The 20,838-nt window shown below is 40.2% G+C and overlaps 1 protein-coding gene across 4 annotated transcripts in view; it reads right to left on the bottom strand.

Annotated features, from left to right (window-relative positions):
• Positions 1 to 306: 306 nt before the first annotated feature.
• Positions 307 to 20,838, bottom strand: part of LOC132702650 (peripheral plasma membrane protein CASK) — a 110,421-nt gene continuing 89,889 nt past the window's right edge. For 3 of the 4 annotated variants that reach the window (XM_060671425.1, XM_060671427.1, XM_060671429.1), the window contains 10 exons: positions 10,870 to 11,061; positions 10,543 to 10,707; positions 10,421 to 10,489; positions 9,942 to 9,971; positions 9,490 to 9,588; positions 9,295 to 9,430; positions 4,684 to 4,803; positions 3,463 to 3,585; positions 1,286 to 1,569; positions 307 to 1,231 (listed from right to left, as the gene is read on the bottom strand). In XM_060671425.1, the coding sequence (XP_060527408.1) occupies positions 1,052 to 1,231; positions 1,286 to 1,569; positions 3,463 to 3,585; positions 4,684 to 4,803; positions 9,295 to 9,430; positions 9,490 to 9,588; positions 9,942 to 9,971; positions 10,421 to 10,489; positions 10,543 to 10,707; positions 10,870 to 11,061 (1,398 nt within the window). In that variant the 3' untranslated portion in view covers positions 307 to 1,051. The remainder of the gene's footprint in view (positions 1,232 to 1,285; positions 1,570 to 3,462; positions 3,586 to 4,683; positions 4,804 to 9,294; positions 9,431 to 9,489; positions 9,589 to 9,941; positions 9,972 to 10,420; positions 10,490 to 10,542; positions 10,708 to 10,869; positions 11,062 to 20,838) is intronic. The other variant, XM_060671426.1, reaches the window with a different exon arrangement.

Genomic DNA, 20,838 nt, shown 5'->3' with positions numbered 1-20,838 from the left:
TTTGAGATTTAAGCGAATTTCCTAAGCAACGATTTTTTGTAAATGTCAAAGTTTTACTCAACCTATGACAGGTTAGATCTGGGATTATCCAGCAAATATTTAAGCGAAATTTGGATCTTTCGTGATAGGTTCAATCAAAGGATATTTAGCGGCTCAATCGTTGTTGTCCCTTATTATTCCCATTTATTTATATATCATTTAAATGTTCTGTGGCAATAAGCACTGATTAAATCATTTAACGTTTTTTAACTGTCATTTTGAAGCAAACATCCATATCTCGAGGTCAGTCACATTGCTTGTAGTTGGTTTTTTTTTCATTTGCAAATTATTTAATCATATTTGTTCTTTGCTTAATAGATTTGAGATTTAAGCGGTTTTTTGTAAATTACAACCTTTGAAAGGTTAAATCTGGGATCATCATGACAGGTCCAAAAAATGGATATCCCAAAGTTAACCTCTTGAAAGTTACCGTCACTTTTTTTTTATTTATTTAGCATTTAAATGTTCTGCGGCCATTAGCACCGTTTAAACGACTTCACTTTTTCCTCTTGTTCCGTGAAGTTTAGTTTCCCACCTACTTAGCCTAAATTATTACTTACGAGATGTGTAATTCGCCGTAACGACCTAACGAATGATATTGCTTTGGCGGTCTTGCTGATCGGTGACGTCATAATATGTTTATGGATTAAGTTGTCGGTTTTGTTAAAAAGAACACATCATTTGCCCCTCGAGATAAATCAATCGACTGCTACTGCTGAAATGGATGCTAAACAGGGATGGGGTTCGTCACAAAGCCTCGCCCTAAGCGTTAGTGTTACAAATCATGGTTGAATATTTGCCTACCTAATCGAAGGGCTTACTAGAACCGAAAACGTAACGTATACCAGCAAGCCTTACCTTAACTTAACGCTTAACACGAGAAACTGATATTCCGAAATCGTTTGTTTAAAATTGCATTGGAAATGTGCGCGCGACGCCCGTGCCGCTCCTTCCGACGTCGGCGTTCTCAAAAGTACTCCAGAGACCCGTAAAAGTCCAGGTTCTGTTGTTGTCAGTAGACCCACGACACCGGTATCCATTGCGGGGTGGTCTGCACCCGTTCTATGGCGCTTTCCAGCGCCGCTATCGTGTCGTCGATGTCGTTATTGACGATCGTCAAGTCGAAGTAATGGCCGTAAGCGAGCCTCAGCATTTCCGACTCCTTGGCGAGGCGTTCCAAGCTGCCGTCGAACTGCGAAACCGAAATTAAATGGGCCCCACGTGCCGTCGCGACGTCCCCACTCACGTCGGCGATGTTCTGAAGTACCGGCGCCGCAATGAAGACGACGTAGGGGGCGAATTCCGCGGTCCTCAGCACCTTCAACGCCTGCGGCTCCACGTCCAAGATCGCCATCTTACCCTCCTGGTGGATCTTGCGTATGGTGTCCAGTTTCGTGCCGTACATCGCTTCCTCGTGGGTACCGTACTCCAGGTACTCGTTGGCGGCGATATCGGCCATCATTTCGTCGTGCGAAACGAAGAAGTAGTTCCTCCCGTTCTCCTCGTCCGCCCGCGGTTGTCTCGTTGTATCTGCGACAGTTGTTAGTTAAGGGCATACAGCTACGAGACATATAGAGGCCCTGCCTATGCTAATAGTACAGGAACTCGTCAAGCAACTATGTAACAAAATTTTAAAAAGGTCTGTTCAATATGCGCATGCGCAAATTGTGACGTTTGACCTTACGGCTTCTAACATCCAGCATGGCCGCTGGCAGGTGGTCAATGTTTGGATGCTGCATTTTTACGGCAGTATTTTCCCAAAATATCAAAAAAGGTGTGGAAAGCGTTGTTAAACGCTGAATTACAGCACGCGGATCGGCGTCCTCAGTATAATAGGGTCAAACGTTTGTTTCTATAAACTTATTGAAAATGTAAATAAACTCGAATTCACGAAATGTAAGCTTAATATAACTTTGAGGTACTAGATATCGCACAGGAAACATCTAAGTGGAAAAAATGTTCAAGAAGCACCTCCTATAAACAGAGCGCTCATTCTTTCATCGCACGTCTAGTAATTGCAGAAAGTTTCGTCTCCCAAATATATAATTATGGAAATTACCAATGGACAATTTCGTTAAAAAACTGTAGGTATTGGAAAATGTAACCAAGAAAATTAAAAACTAGTATAAACTAGTATAAAAAATATTTCGCAACAATTGTTATCTGCTTTAGATACTAGCATCAATTACTTTTCCAGAAATGCTCGCGATGTTTTAAAAGTGTAAAATGTTCTAAAAGGAAGATGTCCTATTAAGAATTATTTAATAAGGCCTTTATTGAAAAGAATAAAATACATTACTGCTTATAAACGCAATAAGAAATTAAATAAAAATATATTCTTCATTTTTTACTAGCTTAATAATATTTCTTTTTTATTTGCACAATGGCGTCCGACATAAGATGCTTCAGTGTTACTCTTTTCAAGGAACTTTTGTATTACTTGATTTGAGACGATCACCACCTTTAAAAATTGCAAAAAAATAAGATGAAAGCAATAAAAAAAAATGTTCATTTATAATAAATTAAACTATTGTTAATTATTAGAAAAATAACTAAATAAATTTGAAAAAAACCTGAAGATTAAAAATCTGTGGTGTCAAATTGTGTGTGTACGTACTGCAGTTTTCACTTACCTCTCTAAGGAGGTAGGTGGTCTACAAATAAAGTACCCTAAAATTTTGAATAGTTGGCTAGAATTCCTAGTAATCCTCAAAAATTTCCTGTAATGCCTTTAGACTTGCCAAAAATATCCTGCAGATTAATCGTTTAAATTCTTCCTGTTGCAGCCGAACTGATTCCGGTAGTTCTCCACTTTCTGCGGTAATAATTTCTGTAATTTTTGACCAAACGAAAGACAATATCGTTTTCACTATGCGTGGTGACAAGCGAAAACTTTCCCACATTGAGTTTTACAAGGATTTGAAATTGCCAAGGCGTATTTCTGGTGATTGTGCTAGTAAAACCTGTAGCCTAATTGTTTTCTTATATTTCCATTTAAGTATTGCCGTTTGTTAAATCACAAGTGTGTGAGTGGGAGTCCTATAGAGACCACTTTTAAATCTTTTAAATTAACTTGTAAATAAGGCAACACTTACCCGTATATAGGCACATTTTTTTTCACAAAAACAAGAAAAAGGTAGGCAGAGAATCATAACCACCAAAAATGTAAACAACAACGGCACTGACTGTAAGTATTCTCTGGCAATAGCAATTACCTATCACGGCGTTGCCAATTATAATAGGATTTCAGATAAATTACGGCAATGTAGCAAATCAGTTAATTGGGGTGACGTATGCGAAAAAGGTCCACGAAAATATCATAGCCACCTGCGGCGCATCACCTTTTACCGTGGTAGGGCCACTATATTATCTAATAGCCATATGGTTAACGGCAATCTTGGAGGAAGGTGGTTATATACTCACGCGGTATAGGGTACGCATATTGGTCGGGGTGTCTTGCGATCAGGGTGTTTTTTATGTGCCTCCTGCCGACCCCGTGGGCGCCCAACAGCACCAGCGTCTTACGCTGGAACGCCGGGTCGGTCACTAGAACGCAAGATTAAAAAAAAAATGGCGGCCAAAAAGAAGCGAACATAATCTCGTAGGTTACGGCAGACATTTATTCGTCGGTAAATTGGTAATTTAAAATACAGTAGGTCAAAAAAGTCTTCTTTCACTTGCATTTAATGAGAAATAATATTTCAAGTAAATATCGGCTCATCTCATTACGAGTAATAAAAATAAAATGAAAATTATTTAAAACACTTTATTTGTACGATAAAAAATAAGGCAGTTTTAGAAGCAAGAAACGATGTTAAATAAGTCTGCGTACATCTGACCCAAAAAGATTAATTTTTTTTCGCCACTAAAGATAACATTTTCCCAAATTCCAAAGGTTTATTTGATTTTTTTCCGAAAATAATTGTTTCCTTCTTGCGACGCCGCCGTTATAACCTGCAGTTTCGTTTGAAGGCTAATTTTTTTTGAGAACTCTGCAAGTTTTGGAGCGCTTTTGTATTTGTATTGATTTATTACAGACTGTACAGTTGAATGTGATTTTTTTATCATTTTACCAATATCCCTAAAGGATTTTTTCATTTTCCATAAATCTGCTATGATTTTTTGAAGCGCAATTGAAATTTCGCAATTTTTAGAGCTCAAGTTGCTTTTACTTCAAAACCACTGACTTAAAAGTGGCGTCAAAATTAAACAAGTATGATTCATTTGTTTAAGTGAAATTTGATACAAGCTGACTTGATAAAATATTGATAACACTGGTTGGCAATGAAATCCTCCTTTAAATTTTTTTATGATAAATATAATGATTTAAACGTTTTGAATCTATCCCCGTTGGCCCTTTTTTTTTGCAGACCAGCGTAATTAACGGTTTCACCTGCGGTTCCGAATAGTGATTTATTAAAGTGTATGGAGACTTATTTGAAATATTCGTTGCTTCTAAAACGGCCTTATTTTTCAAATGATTTTTAATTTATTTTAATTACTCTTAATGAGATTGTCAATATCTACTTGAAATATATGAAAGAAGAAACTAAAAACTGAAAAAATACTATGTGTACGGAGACATTTTTGACCGTCGGTATGTCTTCGCAACCTAAAGAAAGCCGGAGACTTCAACAAACTTACTGGGTAATTTGACGACTTCTTCGTAGGTAACTAAATCTAATTGGTCGAATACTGCGTTGTGCTTGGCCAAATACTTGTCCTTGTACTGTTTCTTTTTCCTCCCGAATATTGAGCAATTGACTGAAACGGAAAACGATTAGCGGGGCGAAGCGTGAAGGGGGAAGCATGCTCGACGCTCGAAAGACGAAAAAAATGGCGACGCCAAAAACGCGACCCCCGCGTTACGATCGGCTAGTCTTTTCGAACGCCTACGCGGGCTACTCAAAAAAAGTGCATTCCTCATCGACACTAGCCGGTAGTCCGGCGTTCGCGAACACCCTGTATTAAAACCATAAAAAAAGGCCCCGACGAGCAACGCAAAACTCTAAACAAATCATTGCTTTTATCAGTACCTGTTGAACCATCGCAACCGTCTGCGTGAGAAGTGCATCCTTTCTCCAAGTCTGGCATAATCACAACAAACAGACACATGTCACACCGGTATACAGTTTTAGAGGGTTTAGTTTTTACTCTACACGGGGGTAGGAGTTGTTAGCTCGAAGATCGCTTACGATATGCCGGATGTTTCAATAATGTCAACGAGATAGGAGGGAATCGGACGGTTTTGAAAATTTCAAAAAGAAGAGAAAATGCTGGAAATTATTTTGGAAAGTGGCCATCGAATTGGGAGTGGATATTGTTTTAAAGCGGAGACAAATTCAAATCTTTTTATTTAACGCGTTTTCAAAAGTTGATTAATAATAATAAGAATTTTATTCACGTATTGATGTACAATGAAAAGGACACGGTTCGAATGAACAAAATAAGATATTTTGTGCCTCCGTTTTTTTTTAGAAAAGGTATTGTTTAGCAATTTAAGAGACTGATCCAATGTATTATGTGTTTTAGCCATGTCATAGATTGACACCATATGCAGAAAATGTAATAGGAGAATATGAATGTGGTTTTAGACCCAATAGATCAACCACAGATCAAATTTTCTCCATACGGATGATGCTAGAAAAATGCTGGGAATTTAAGAAAGGAATTCATCATCTATTTATAGACTTTAGACTGGGATATGACAGGGTGAAGAGGACCGCTTTGTGGGAAGCCATGTCAGAACTCTCCATCCCAGCAAAACTCATAGCACTGATACAGATGTGCGTTAGCGGCTCAAAAAGTGCAGTCCGTATAGGAACATTGTCAGACTTCCACATAAACAACGGCCTACGACGGGGAGATGCACTTGCTGTTCAATATCGCCCTAGAAAAACCTAGAAATTTTTTCACCAAATGGAACACCCTTGCTTCTGGCATACGCTGATGCTATCGATATCATAGAAAGATCGGTCTGTGGAGTGAAAGAAATGTTTGTAAAAATAGAAAAGAACGCCAGCAAAATGGGCCTTAGAATAAATGAAGAAAAAACAAAATATATGTGTGTCAGCAGACAGGTAAACAGAGACCGTGTGAAAGAGTGACTAGTTTTAAGTATTTAGGAGTGACGATAACAGAGGACAACAGCATAATAGAAGAACTAAAAAGCCGAAAAACCGACGGCTCTTTGCTATTTCTGGAGTCCTTATATCTAAAGTGGTATCGGGAAAGTGCAAAATTAAAATCTATAAAACCATACTAAGACTAATGTATGGGTGCGAAAGCTGGACAATGACAAAGCAAAACGAGAGAAAGCTGAGGTGTTTTGAAATAAAAATCCTAAGAATAATCTTTGGCCCTGTAAAAGATACTGAAATGGGAAACTACAGACGAAGAAACCACAATGAACTGAGAGACCTACATCAGGAAGCGGACATTGTCCAGGAAACTACGATGGCTTGGACACATAGAACGTAGTCCAGAAAATAGAATTACAACGCTAGTCTGGAGTGACAATCCAGCTGGGAGAAGACCTCTAGGCAGACCTCGTTTAAGATGACGAGATATTATAATATCAGATCTCAGGGCAATGGGATACACGTACCAACCTCACATGACAGAAGAGTGGAATGGAGGCAAATTGCAGCCAAGACTCACCCAAGGTTGTACTGCTACTGATGATGATGATATGTAAAGGATCTTTCAAAAATTTCAGAGGACTGACGTGGAGGGGTGAGCTGAGGCCTTTAAATCTAAACTTTAAATTGTGAACGTCTTTGCGAAAGCTGATTTTTTTGAAAAGGTAGCGTGGAGACTTCAATCTTATAATTTTGTGATAAAGATTAGATTTATGGAGATACCGTGTTTAATCCTGTTAGTCATAAACTGAAGGAAGGAAGGATGGCTTAATATGAATTACTTTTGATTAGTAGACAAAATCTTTTTTTTAAAGATAATCAATAATTGAAAGCCGATATGGTTTTCACAACGCAGTAATAATGTCAACACTCAGATATTAACAAGTAAAGTCGAAATTCGTCCCAAAATTTTAGGCGAGAATACAGATTAGGTTTTCTGTCCGTTATTGAACTCTTATTTGATATATTGTCTCAATCTTCATCATGCTGGCTTTTGTCTGCAATTATGGACGTTACCTGCCGACGGCAAGAAAACTCGGGTCCGGTAGACATTAAAAGATAGAACATTAGGAACGCATTCGCAAAGGTTTTGCTGATATTATCTTTTTTTTGTTTGAGAATAATCTTGTTAAATAACATTAAAAAATAATGATATTAAATACATACAATAAATTCATAGCTAGGAATATCTATATATAATTACATTTTTATTTTAAATGTTGAACTCTAGGTCTGTTTCACTATCAGAGTCGTCATTGAGATTAATTAATTTTTATATGTGTGGTACTGAATGTGTCTTGCTCTCAATAGGTATTTTATTAATTACATTCTAAATTTATAACACTGAGACTTAAAGTAGGAGAAACATTTTCTGCTCTGAGCTTTGATTTTACTTGGTTCCATATATGCTCCATGGGATTAGGCATGGAATGATATCGAGGAAGACGTAAAAGGCCATGCCCAGCCTGTTCAGCCAAATTGTCACATACATACTGTTTTTTAATTGGATATGAATTCAGGACTCCCAAAAGTGGCGCTTTTTTGTATTTGAATTCAAAATAAATATCTTTGAACTTGATGAGGCTAGTGGTTTGCGCAGCAGACGGCTATGGTAGCTTGCGTTATCCATAACAATAACACCGTTATTGGGAATATTTTTTAAAAGATTGTTTTGAAACCAACTTTCAAAAAAGTCGGTTTCTTGTATCGAATCCAAGCTAGAATCCTTAGTATTCTCTAAAGACAACAGCAAGCGTTTGGGACAAATCCGTCTTCTGTACCCATCGTGATGACGCATTTTGCTTAGTTTGAAGGTGCTTTCGTCAGTTTTGAGAGGAATGAACTTATTCTTTTGATACAGTGTCTTATGTTTCATCAATATAAATTATGAATCTGTTGTCTGATCCATATCTTTTAATTCCTTGAAGTTAATTAAATCTTCAAGAGCGTAATCTGTCTGATTCCATTCGTCTGATAGTTTTGAGTGGAATCAACCCATGCTTTGGATACGGTGTGGTGTGTTTTGAACCATGTTTCGTCAACGAAAATTATATATCTGTTCTCTAATCTATATCTTTTAATTTCCTGAAGGTAAAATCTCCAAGCCGGTAATCTGTGATTCCAATACTACTTGCATTTTATCTATTTTGCAATGCTTAAATCCCATTTCACAAACAACTCTATGGAGGGTGGCACGGTTTATATTTATATTGATTTTATTATTTTATTTATTTTATTATTATTATATTTATGAAGATATATTCCTGGCCCGCCCCTGCCTTGTCACTCAAGGAAGAATAATTTTTTTTGTTAATGGCTTTACCCAAGTGTATGGTTAAAGTTTTATTCGAGAGGGTTCGTCTAAAGTCAACACCATGAAGATTGAGACAGACCATAAAAGAAATCCTAATGCAGCATTGTTTTAGAAAATTAATTTACTGCGATTATGTCACAAAACGCCATCTGGTGGCCATGGGGCAACATCCATAAAACCCGATTTTTAAACGACTCTAAGCAAATGCGTAATCGACGTTTATATTCGAAAATGCATGAACGCTCCCACCATTTTCCCCTTCATTGCTTCACCGAAGAGCATTAAACAAAAAAGGTTCGAACTTATCTCAGCCTTAAAACAGTACTCACTCCAGTATAGTCGTAGAAACTTGGTTTTAAAAACCGAGATTAGAATTGGCCGATTTACCACATAAATCATGTTTTCAAATTTCTAATACCCGTACCTCGTCGTCCTTACTGAGACAACCGGTAAAAAGAAGGCGATCTGTTGCCATGGAGGCAAACCTGGCCGAAACTAATCGAAACTAACAGACCGCCCCCCGTTTCGTAGTTATAGACGTCGCGGTTTATCACTTCTGTTATTTATACAGCTGTCGTATTTACACGCGCATGCGGGTGAAAAAAAAATGGCGAGCAATTATTAAAAAAATGCAGCCCCGTACAATAACGTTTCAGGCGCAAGCGAACAATACGAAGCGGTGCGAAAGGACGGGGGCCAAAAATTAAAAGCCTAGTAGGAAAAAGGGTGGTCGGACGAGGGGCACGGAGACAGAGACGCTACGGCTACAGAGAGATAGACCCCCCTCGACCCTTTTTTTACCTTGTTCCTGTTTCGTTTTCTCCATCGCGGCGCATGCCGCGCGCCATTCCTGCAACTCGGGGGACGGGATCAGACCCGCTGACCCTGCCGAATCTTTTCTCGCCTGCCACCAGTGGTGGTCGTCCTTGCTTATAATCTAAAATAGAAAAAATTGGGAGATTTTTTCACGGATATCGATGGCTCGTCTTCGCTCACCTGTAAAATATCGCCAGTTTTAAAGGCGATGCCAGCTTGAGCGCAGGGGATGAGGTCGTCCTCGAGGGGGTCGTAATCGAACTGAGCTCGAACGAATATCTGCAAGAAAACGCGCAAGATTTTATATTACAAACGGAGTTACCGTCTTCGTCCTACGCTACACTCTGTAACAGCTCTAATGCCGTGAAATTCGACAAGACGGTGGCAGGCAACATGCAAAACGAAAGTTACTAAACGCATAAACGCTTGTCTCTTAACCTAATCCTTGACCGCACATTTTCATTAACTCTTGTCCGTGATATTTCCATTCTCAAACTTTGTTGAGGTTATAAATATTAGAAAATATTAGAAAACTTCAGCCGGCACAGAGTAAGTCTACTAAAACACCTAAGGTAAAGCACATCACACCATGAACCAGTACCTAACCGTCAATTTTTCGTACGGGTACTTACTAGTACTGGCAGGGGTTTGATCCTGAACAACTACAGACAAAAAAAAAAAACAAAATTTAGTCAAGCGACGACGTGTTTCGGGGACGGTGGGGAGGGCGAGCGTGTTATAGCGGATTCACGCGTGCGCGTCACTATCGCACGTAAATAATTAAACGAATACGCGGCCCGAATTCCTACGAGATTCGTGATCCGCTCAAACACAGCATAACACGTTCCTGTAAACTGGTTTGATGAGATGTGCTTAACGGAAACAAATGAACGACGTAGGGCGAACACAGCATACATGCACGCGAATGGGGGAGCGGTGGAGTAGGGACAGGGTCGAAACCGATGACTTTTTATCCAAATATTTTTGCAACCACAACCACATTGTGACAGGTATACGAAAAAAATTAACGGATGCTTTTTTTGGATATAATGTCATCTGTTGTGAAATTATGAGCTGCGATGAAGGTACGCGAATGTAGACAAGCCCTTACCTCGCAGGGCGGCGGTGCGCTCCTATACGACGGCACTATTTTGAACGTGACCGAACCCCTGGCTTCCCTCTGAAAAAAAAAGCTTAAAAATTCCACTCTAACCCCCGCCGCTGAAAACTTACGAGTATTTTCTGAAGCGCCCCCACCGACTGATTGGCGACGGGGATGCCGTTTATTTCGCGGATTTCGTCGCCCACGTGGAGGGTGGCCTGCCGATGGATCATTCCGCCGTGCATGATCCTAGCGACGATGCATTTGCCGTCCTCGTTCATCTTCAACGTGATGCCCTGCGAAAATCGCGATACTAAGTGCCTTAAGGTGCCTCAATAATATCCAAGGACAACTTAAAGCAAAGTCTAATAAAAAAAAAACGTAGTTTTGCTGCTGCTGATATGGCGGCCAAATGAGGGACTCTAAGTGACCAAAATATTGAAGTGACTTCGATTTACCATCGGTTCGTCGGTATTCTTCTGGAACTGCACCAGACGCACCCTGGTGACGTTCTCCATCTCGACGTCGCCGTTGGGACCGTCCATATCGTCGCCGCCATTGAGGTACGGCATGATGGGGGGCGGCGTGGCTCTGACCGCGTCCTCGCCGTAAACCTCGTGGGCGACGACATCGTGAGCTTGCAGGAGTGCCTATATTAAAACAAACATTTTCTAATTAAATTTTATAATCGAACAGCGCGAAAATCGATCAAGCGCGAATTTAAGTGAACTAAGTGACGTGAGTTATGGTCTGGGTACCGCCAGCGGCGGCAATATTAAATTTTTTCAAGCGGAAAATGGAGCACCGAGGCGGGCTATTAAATTTACAGACAAATTTTCTATACGCCATGGGAAGAGTAAAACATACACTATCCAGTTTAATTCTAATAACCTTAAAAAACAGCTAAGCTAAAAACCGTAATAATTATAATGAGAAACCAACGACAGCTCTCACCAATGACCCACACTACTGCAAAAACTTGGCTCACTGGAACTGCAAGATGGGATATATATTTAGAAGTCAGGTAGGAACAACCAGTCGTATGGATAAGTCTTCTATGGTAACGGGAAAGTTTAACGTTGCGCAAAATGGCGCTTAATGCTCGCACTACTGATAACAATGCAAACTCAAAATACGTTCGAAGACATGAAAAATATGCGACAAAAAATTTAAAACGGTGTTTGGCAAAATACCCAGATCGTTGAATTGATCGACACAACCTATTGGTAAAGGAAGTGATTGAAAGTTCCGGTTTGATGGAATTTCATTACTTTGGCATGTAGAGATCCATGCTATTAGCGATACACCAGAAAGTCAACCTATCGAGACAATTTTTATTAATAACACGCCTAACAAAACAAATTACGATATGGAAGACCCAGAAATGGAGGGCAGACAACCCTGACGACTGTAGCCGAACCTGGCGTGAGTATACAACATGTTTACGATGTGATGAAAGAAATATATAGAAGTGACACGGAAACACCACACTCCTACTACTCGCGAAAACAGTCAGGATGTAATTAATGACTGCCACAGAAACTGCACACCTTTACCACTTACTTGACGCGTCAACGAGATTTAATTTATCTCCTTTTGCCGACACCGCGACGCGTCCAGAACTTTATCCGGACAGACGGACGTAGGTAGTTGCAGTGCACTTTCGCCATACTTCATCGTTTATCAAAAACGCTCAACGAGCGGCTAACGAAAAATTACATTTGGCCACCGCCCAAGATCTTGATGAAATTTCTCGTTCGTGTATAACTCTTCAGTTTTTCCCACTTTTTAATAATTGTCAGTTTTCGTAAGTTACGAGCGCTTTTAGTATTAGAAAAATTCCGATTCGTTTTCGCTTACGCGCGCGAGCTGGCGAACCCGATCCGTTCCAGACTGGTTTCGAATGTTTTCAAAGTCTCCGGCGGCATAAAGAAGAAGTCCCGCAACTCTCCAAAAGTTAAACGGTCCAAAACGAACTTTTGATTAAGTTCGGCGCGTTAGTCAATTGTTTTTGTAGCGTCTGCGTGGTCGAGGTTAGATTATTAAAACAAGTTTATGGTTTTGAAGGCGGCTTAACTGAAGTCTCGCACTATCAAGAAGTTTCGCGAAGATAACCGCCGCATCGCCGAAGAAAAAAAAGATAGATGGCGGGCCGCCGCCTCCGCGAGTGAGAGTTATATGGTGTATTTTGAGGGGACCGTAAAATATCGCGAATTCCGAATGATTCACGTTACTTTGGAAACTCAAGGGACTATCCCTAAGGGAAGGCGAGGATAAACCCAGTTCATACGATCACACAGATTTTGAAGCAAAAGCTCAGATAACCAAAGTCTCAACCTAAAATATCGAATAACCAAGAGATTTCGAATATATTACTTTTTACAAAACTTCTGAATTTCTCCTGCTTGGCAGTCAAGTTCTGAAGAAGCCATCAATTAACTATCAGTTTTTCTAAATTTCAACGATAAGGCAACTCCGTTAAATTGGCCTTTTGATTTGGTAGGTCAACTGTCAAAATCGAGGAGACTAATAAATTGTTTGTTCAAATCTAATGGCAATGGTTACGCTATCTGGTACTTACTAAATAATGGTCTGAAAACGCACCACGCTAGTAGTAGGCTATGTGGGTTTCTGTGACAAAAACTGAATACGTCATCATTGTCTTGGCGCCATTTTTCAATAAACTGAACATAAGTAATGTTTTGAGACACTGACTTTTTGGTTTGTTAATGAAATAATAATTAATTTGCAATCCTTAATCTTATCTGGACCGCTATTGTGTCATTCTTTGGCCTGGCCTGTTTTTAATGAAGACAAATTAAAAGAAAAAAATGGATGAAAACTCCTGTATTAATATAAAATAGGCTGTTCGGGACGAAGGGGATAAGAAAAGGACGACCCACGCAGAAACGCGACCCATTCAGCGGTTCACCGGCGCACGTGATGAGGTAATGTAATTTCCTATCCCCAAAATTGGGATTTATATCGCGCCCCGTCGACGACTCCATGTTTTCATAACGCGGTAAATAAGTAGAACGCGTCGCAAACGAGACTCCTCAGTTTTTAGAGTGTTTTTTGGCGGGAGGGTTTAAAAAGCGGCCGCCGCGTAGGTCGTTTTTCATTTAAACGAGAGGCGTTTTTTTTTATTTGATGATTTGCCTACATTTTCGTACTGGTCGTAACGGTTGAAAGCATAGAGACTCCGAGTGCATTTAGTAGAACATTTGCGGGGGTTTCGATGCAATTTGGCCCAAAGGATACGAGAATCGATTCACGAAAATATCTATCAGAGTAGGCGACGCCTGGTATAAAGCCCTATTGTTGGGCGGGATACGAAAAATACGACGACGCAGATAAAAGCCGAGAGAGCCCGCATGCAACGTTGTCCCATTTGAATAAATATAATTTCCTGCAAGCTTCACGGATCAGTATATTTGCGTAAATTTATTTCGTCTTCTTTTTGTAGACCGAACATGATCTATGGTGAGAAGTACGGATGCGCGAACTTTTAGCATGTAAAACGACCGAAACGCAATACTTGTTTTTGAGTTTCAAAAGTTTACAGAGTCCTCTTCATTCTTAGTCTAGGTGGCGCTTCGCTCCCACAATAATAATTATTTACAATACGTAAATGTCGAGTAGACTCCAAAAGTGAGGGATCCTGTCTGGTAGATATCAGGCGCAAATCAGACGGTGCTTGGATATATCATTTTCATTACAACATTGTTAAGGAAGGAACTGCAGAACTATTATTTGTAACTTAGTAGTTAATAATAGATGGGGTTACCTAAGTAGATTGTCGGAAATCAGTTTTATACAACTTCCCTTCAAAAGATAGCGAGGCAACTCAATAGCATAAAAATATCGTAAATATATTGGCCGAACTCCTAATATAGGAAGAAAAAAAAGAAGATTTTGAATAATTTATGAAACACGTATGCCGCCACGACTTTAAATTACGAGGTCCTGTTTCCTAAAATAAAGTTGGCAATCCATTACCAGTGTTAACTTTGCCTGTATAAATTTTATGCATACCGAGACGTGTCCCGTTAAATCCCGAATTTATACCTAATCTTGCGTATAATTCTCAAAGATTGTCGCGGAACTCGGGAGAGAAGAGAATTATAACGGTATTAGATGGGAGAGAGAGCCAAGCTTTGACACGAGGATGGCTATATATAAAAAAAGGGCTGGTATTTGCGTCCCGTGTGCCGACGACGTGGACGGTTCTTTAGTAATTTTTCATACACTATTCCGCCGGACGTGGTGAAAAATGAATACGTCATTGCTTCCTGTAAACTCGACGTGCCAGGAGGCATGTTTTTGATGGAAACGCGTGCAGCTGTTTTTCACGACGACTATGTACATGGTACCTGCAGTAAAAATCGAAAAATGAACGCCCAAAGGAAAGCAAAGTACGGTCGTTAGATTTGCGATTTTGGCACAGTCGGACGTTATGCGAAGAGATGAGCATCATAGCTCACGGAGTTATGTAAAAATAGTAGCGAGTACGGAAGGGACCGCAGCGTGCGGTCGTTAGAACGTTAGGTTTTTCCAACCGAACGCCTGCTAAGTTATATATAGTAATACATTTCTTGCCGAAAGAAGCACTTTGTAATACAATAGATGTAACATAATTTTATTTTTCTTTTTGGCAACATTTTGGTAAGACAGCAAATTTGCAAGCGAACGAACATTATATTTACTACAAAACGGTTTCAAATTTTTCATAAAATCAAATCGGACCCCGTCCCGCACGCCCGTTTATTTATTTTTGTAAATTATTTTTGTGCAAACACGCACGTCTGCCGTCGACATTTAAATAATAATAACGAATATTGTAATGCGCGTGGTATTAAATTGCCGTGGACGCGTTGATTAAATTTGAATTATACGAAACATTCGCGTTTATGGCTTATAATAAAAGTTTTTATTGCGTATTAGCGAGTCGAATTCGCATTTTCATTGTTTAACTGATTTTTTTCAGTCAAAGCTTCGTTTTAATCCATGCGAGGGGGGCAGCGGGTTTCTCCCTATTTCGCGCGTACCCAAATTATTCCGACCTTCGCCCGACGCGCCTGGGTCTGATGCTTTGTTATGGTAATTCCTCGACAGCGTTTTATATATATTTCGTTTTGGGTGAGATCACAAGGGGGGGGGGCTGTCTTTGAACTGTACCAGGGAAGGATGTGCGATAAAATAGGCAAGAAATCAAAATTCTAACAAAAAATACACGTCCATAGAGTCTGAATTACTCGTTAGCAAAAAACTCTAGTCTCTAAAACGAGTTTTCCGCTTACACAATCACGGGCAATGATACTTAGAGACCGTTTCATTCATTACTGTACATAACAAGCTACTTTTATCGTTTAGCCGAAGTAGATAAAAGCTTGCAGCTTGGCGCATTCGACATCGAAACCGTTAAAAACTATAGAGACCATTTCCGTAAAGATTCGCTTTAGAGGCAACGAGAGACGCCATTTACCAAATTAAAACTTACATAACACAGCATCTCCTGATTCGGTCGGAATTTAGCAGTGTGCTACGCAGAAGAACTCGCAACTGATCGTGGTTTCACTTCAACGAATACCACTAGTTCTGCATTTTCGCCGAAAAATAAACCGGGGGGAAGCATCGCTTACCCGCGTAGAGCCTGTTCATTTTCAAAATGCCAGAGCGCCGTTTGGACGCTATCCAAGACAACTCCCGCCTTCGGTGGGAAAATTAACGGTATTAATAAGCCCTTTGTTTATTGGCACTTTGGTAGTGGAGTGAGTAGGCGTTAAGTGTGCTCGATAACCCGGCGGAACACTTCCAATTAATATCGAGTAGCTGTTAGGCCGTTTACGGGGTGTTCGTAGATTTCGGGTGGTTCACTGGAAAAAGTGTTAGTAGATAACAAACGGGGGTTCCGCGTCGATTTAATGACTCCTCTGAGGCTAACTTGACAGACTGCCATAGGAACACGGTCGAACTGTTAATATCGCGCCTAATTAACGATGGACTCGACAGATAACTCTGAGCGCATATACGTCCAACTAATCTATATTATTTATGTCGACTAATTAATTAATTGAATAATCCGCTACGGATTGGATAGATCGGCCGCAATAACCGCAACTGAAATATAGATTTCTCCCTACATCCCTTTTTTCCTTCAAACCTTACAAATGGGGGTCGGGCATAAATCAACGATAAGGTCTGGATTATTCTATACGATTTAGTTTTAAAAAGAAACTGGCGAAGAAAAATGCGGGACGCCCGTTGAAAAGTTGTTTGGGGGACCAAGCCACGATAACGTATGATCCCTCTGTCCCCATCGAATGCGAGTAATGGCTTACGATACTTTATGGGTTCCTAGTTAGGTCCGGTATATGCGCCCGATACGACGTACAACCTAGTTGTGATGTTTTTCTCTTTGGTTCCGTTTGCCGGACCTGCTCCAGATTCAAATTTATTTAAAATTATTCTGCTAGTAAATTCTCTAAGCCTGTAATTTCATTGTTTTGTTTTGGTAAAAACCAATTCCTACCGAGGTCCAAGCAAGATTTGTGAAAAAATTGCATTTATTCGTCGAAAGTCTAAAGTAACCAATAGGATTTCAAATTCAGTCCGACAAGAGAGTTATTTAATTAAAAGTTCAGTAATTATTTTGTCTAGAGGGCTGAGACAATATCGTCGACTTAATATTTTTTAAACGAAGCACATTCTCAAGAGGAATATAATTTTGTAAAACGGTTGTCAACACCAGATTTAGCGAACTATGACGTAAATGCAGTTAACAGCAAATTTGAACGAACAGGTTTGTACTTACATATATGGTACCAGGCTAAGGACTTTTTCGATTTTTTGTCTGGATACTTATTTTCAAAAGTATGTTTGCTTTAGAAATAATTATTAGCGAAACTTAGAAAACGGGTTAGTTATTATTTCTAAGAACAATGACGTTTTCATGTTCCATAATTAAAACTACTACAATATTTATAAAAACCAAGGGTGTTAGATAATTATAAACGGCACCGTGGCAGATGGAAATTGGACAACTATTGTCAAACCCCTTTATCACGTACGCGAAGCCCGCTTTCCGGAGCGTTCCGGGTATTGCTTGCGTCCCGGAGCGCGTGTCGCACGAGACTAAAATTGTTATGTCGGCAAACGCCGCTCCTAGGTGAGTTTAGATGACGCGCTGGTTGCGATAGAGCATCGGCTGAGATTACACGTTTTTTATATTTCATTGTTAATGATTGGACACTTGTTGGGATACCATATTCACCACAATCAATCTTAATATTAATTAAAGTATCGAAAAATACTAAATGTTTTGAGTTGGAAATTTTGCAAACATCTGGGATTCTAAATCGCCGGGGATAGTTTGGTGTTTATGTTCGATTAAGTTCGGGAGCCCGAACCCGCATTAGTTTTGGCCTTAAGGGAAAGCTTTAAGGCTGAAGACTAGATCCCAGTGTCATCGTCCATATATACTCTAAACACACCATCGTGTTACCTGTTACGGTTTTTGAAACCGTTTGTGAATAGAATACGATGAGAAAGAAAAATTGGATATTTTCTACGGAGGAAATACTTCTACTTGGTAACTGTCTAGAATAAAACTGATATCGAAAGCCCCTCAAGTCGACGGCAATGCAAACTAATACGCCGGACGTAATTCGGATATTTGTCGTCACAATTTCGGAACACAAGAAGACCCAAATTCCTAAGATACATAATGGATGCCGGACGATGTCTACCATGGACAGGGCTTCGCGACCAAAGCGGAATTTCAATTCAAACTACCTAACAAGGTTATCGAAATGTATTTCAGTGTATAACGGAAACGAGAACTTAATTTTGGTTAATAGATAATTAAATCTGAGCCTCAAAGAGGGATGCCCTGAAAATAAGAGTACCAAGGGGAGGTAGGTCAATTAGGACAGGACCCAGGATCCTGTACTAAACTCATTATATATATGTAGGTTAACTACTCCTAGAGTATTGTTGCTTGGGAGAAAAAAAATTGAGATGTCTTTAGCACCGGCGTGTCTGACATAGCCGGCATACACCAAAAACCGACTCCGCCTGCTGCCGAGGGCTAAAGAGACTCGCGGGCTTCATTTTTCTGACGTCGGGGTTACGAAGGGGCGAAAGGGGTACGTTCAATTTTACGCCTCGGCGCTCTTAAATTGCATTAAACTGTCCTCGTCTCTCGTCTTATTTCATATTCAAGAGAATTAGCCACGTACTGCAGATTTTTTTAAAAATTACTACCGATATGTTCTCGTTTGATGTGCCCGTAGCGTGGACCCGTACTAAGCAAGTTAGAGTTTAGATTTACCCACGATGGAAAGCTTACGTGGACGGTAATATAATACCGTGTTCTAAAGGGTAGGGGTGGACTCGCTAATATGGCTTCGCGGGGAAATTGTGCCACCCCTTTTCTGCACTCTGGTATAAGAAGAAGCGAAGGAAGGGGGTGTTGTTTTAATCTCGAAAGAAGCCGGCGGGGTGTTAAATTCATGGGGATCCGAGTCGCTGCGGGTTAAGGGCTGAATTTATGAGTTTTCCACCCGTTCCGTGCAGGTCCGCAGGATATTGAAGCGGCGACCAGGTGATCAATGCGAGGAGGTGGGCGCACTTTTAAATGGATTTTGTCGGCTACGAAGCATCTGGCTACTGGATTGATAGTGTTTACTTCTTCGAACTCGATTTATATCTATAGTATCGACGAACTAAATTTTCAGTGCGGTAAAATTTTGCAGTCAAGAGTCAAACTAAATAATACTAAATAAAAACTTATTTTTACTTAACCTTTCGACAATTTATGTTCTTGCTTTTCCTTGCGATTCGTCTTGTTCTTCTTTAAACATGAGTGATAATCAACAGGAAGTTTCAGTATTTTTCACAGGTAAAAGATTTTGCGGCATAGTAAGCCGCGAACATTGATTCGCATTATGTGGTGGTATCAATTTACTGCTAATTTTGAACATCTATTGTAGCTTTACAACGTTTTTCTATGATTCTTTGAACTGTTTCGCTATAGACGTTGCGATATGTCCAAAACATTAGAGAAAAAGAAAATCACTAGAAACTGGATAGCTTCTAACCATTTTTGAACATTCTCTTTATTTCCCATCCGACGCCCTCTTCGAGAGGTTTCTCTAATCATACAACGCCGTCTTCCGGGACGACGATCGACAATAATCGCTCCATCTACGGTGGACCGAAAGAACCGCCAAAGCTGCACCAGGCCGAAGGTTTCTATAAACAGTGCATTTTATCGATTGCTGCGCGATCGTCTGCACAGACCGACAGATGGCGCTGTCAGCTTCAGCCGCCACAGTCCAGATGGCGCTCACACGTTTCCGCGTTTTTTCAAATAAGCCGATGATGGACGGCCGGGCCAAGGCCAGAAGAAACGGACACAATACGGTTATTGTTAATGCACAGGGGGATGAATTCGGTAAGGGCGGAGTTGAGAGAGAGATATGTGACGGAGGCGCTAACGAAGCGGAAGAAAGGAAATAGGACGGCCGTTTTACGACAGATGGATGAATGGAACAGGAAATATGTCAATATCTTGACGCGACACTGTCAATCACTGCCAAAGCAGGAATGTAGGAAATAAATTATTCTTTTCCGGGACCGACCGAGGTGCACTTGACCGCCTTCCAACTTGGCTTGGTTTTACTTTATTAATTTTTCTTGTTAGTTAGTGAGCTAGCCTTGCCTTCCTAGCAAATTTTAAATTTAATTAATTTTATTTCTTACGATTAAGATATTGAAAAACAAGAAAATAAGACTCAAAAGTTCAACTGCTACCGTTTACTTCACCAAACTCGGTTCTCCCACCGACGGGCTGGTCATTTTCGCGGAGTGCATTTTTCGATTATATAATATAAAGCCCATCTCGGATGTCGACGAGAAAGGAAAACACCTACTGGGAGTGCGTTTTTCCACAGAAATCGATTAAACGTTTGGCGCGGAGCCACCAAACTTGAGAACCCGCCGAAAAATAACTTAATAATAAATTAGTCCCCGTTTCCTCTGCCTTTAAAATTGATACCCCCAATACGTCTCGGGGATGATGCATCGTCTCGTTTATCGTTTTCGGAGTGGCGGCGTGGGCACCAGGCTGATATTAAAAAAGACGTATTGCTCTTTACGTACAGTTTGCGCGTACGGTGGTTATTCATCTGACACCAACGCCTCCATGTCGGAGCAGCTGTCTCGTACCTTCCTTCCAACGCATTAGGGTATGAAAAATAATTGTGCTTTTGGTCAGTTCTCTGATATGGTGACTAAGTAGTTTGATTATTGTTGATCACCAAGGAACCACGTCGGCCGTTGAGCAGTTATTGTGGTTAAGTTTTTTGTAAACGAAAAAAAAAAAAGAAAAAGATTTTAGGATTCGGCAAAGCGACCATTATGTA

The sequence above is a fragment of the Cylas formicarius genome, unplaced genomic scaffold (genome assembly GCF_029955315.1).
Source record: "Cylas formicarius isolate icCylForm1 unplaced genomic scaffold, icCylForm1.1 PGA_scaffold_5__7_contigs__length_24384050, whole genome shotgun sequence".
Classification (NCBI taxonomy): domain Eukaryota; kingdom Metazoa; phylum Arthropoda; class Insecta; order Coleoptera; family Brentidae; genus Cylas; species Cylas formicarius.
The sequence above is the reverse complement of the archived record's forward strand: the minus strand, read 5'-3'. Positions and strand labels throughout refer to the sequence as shown.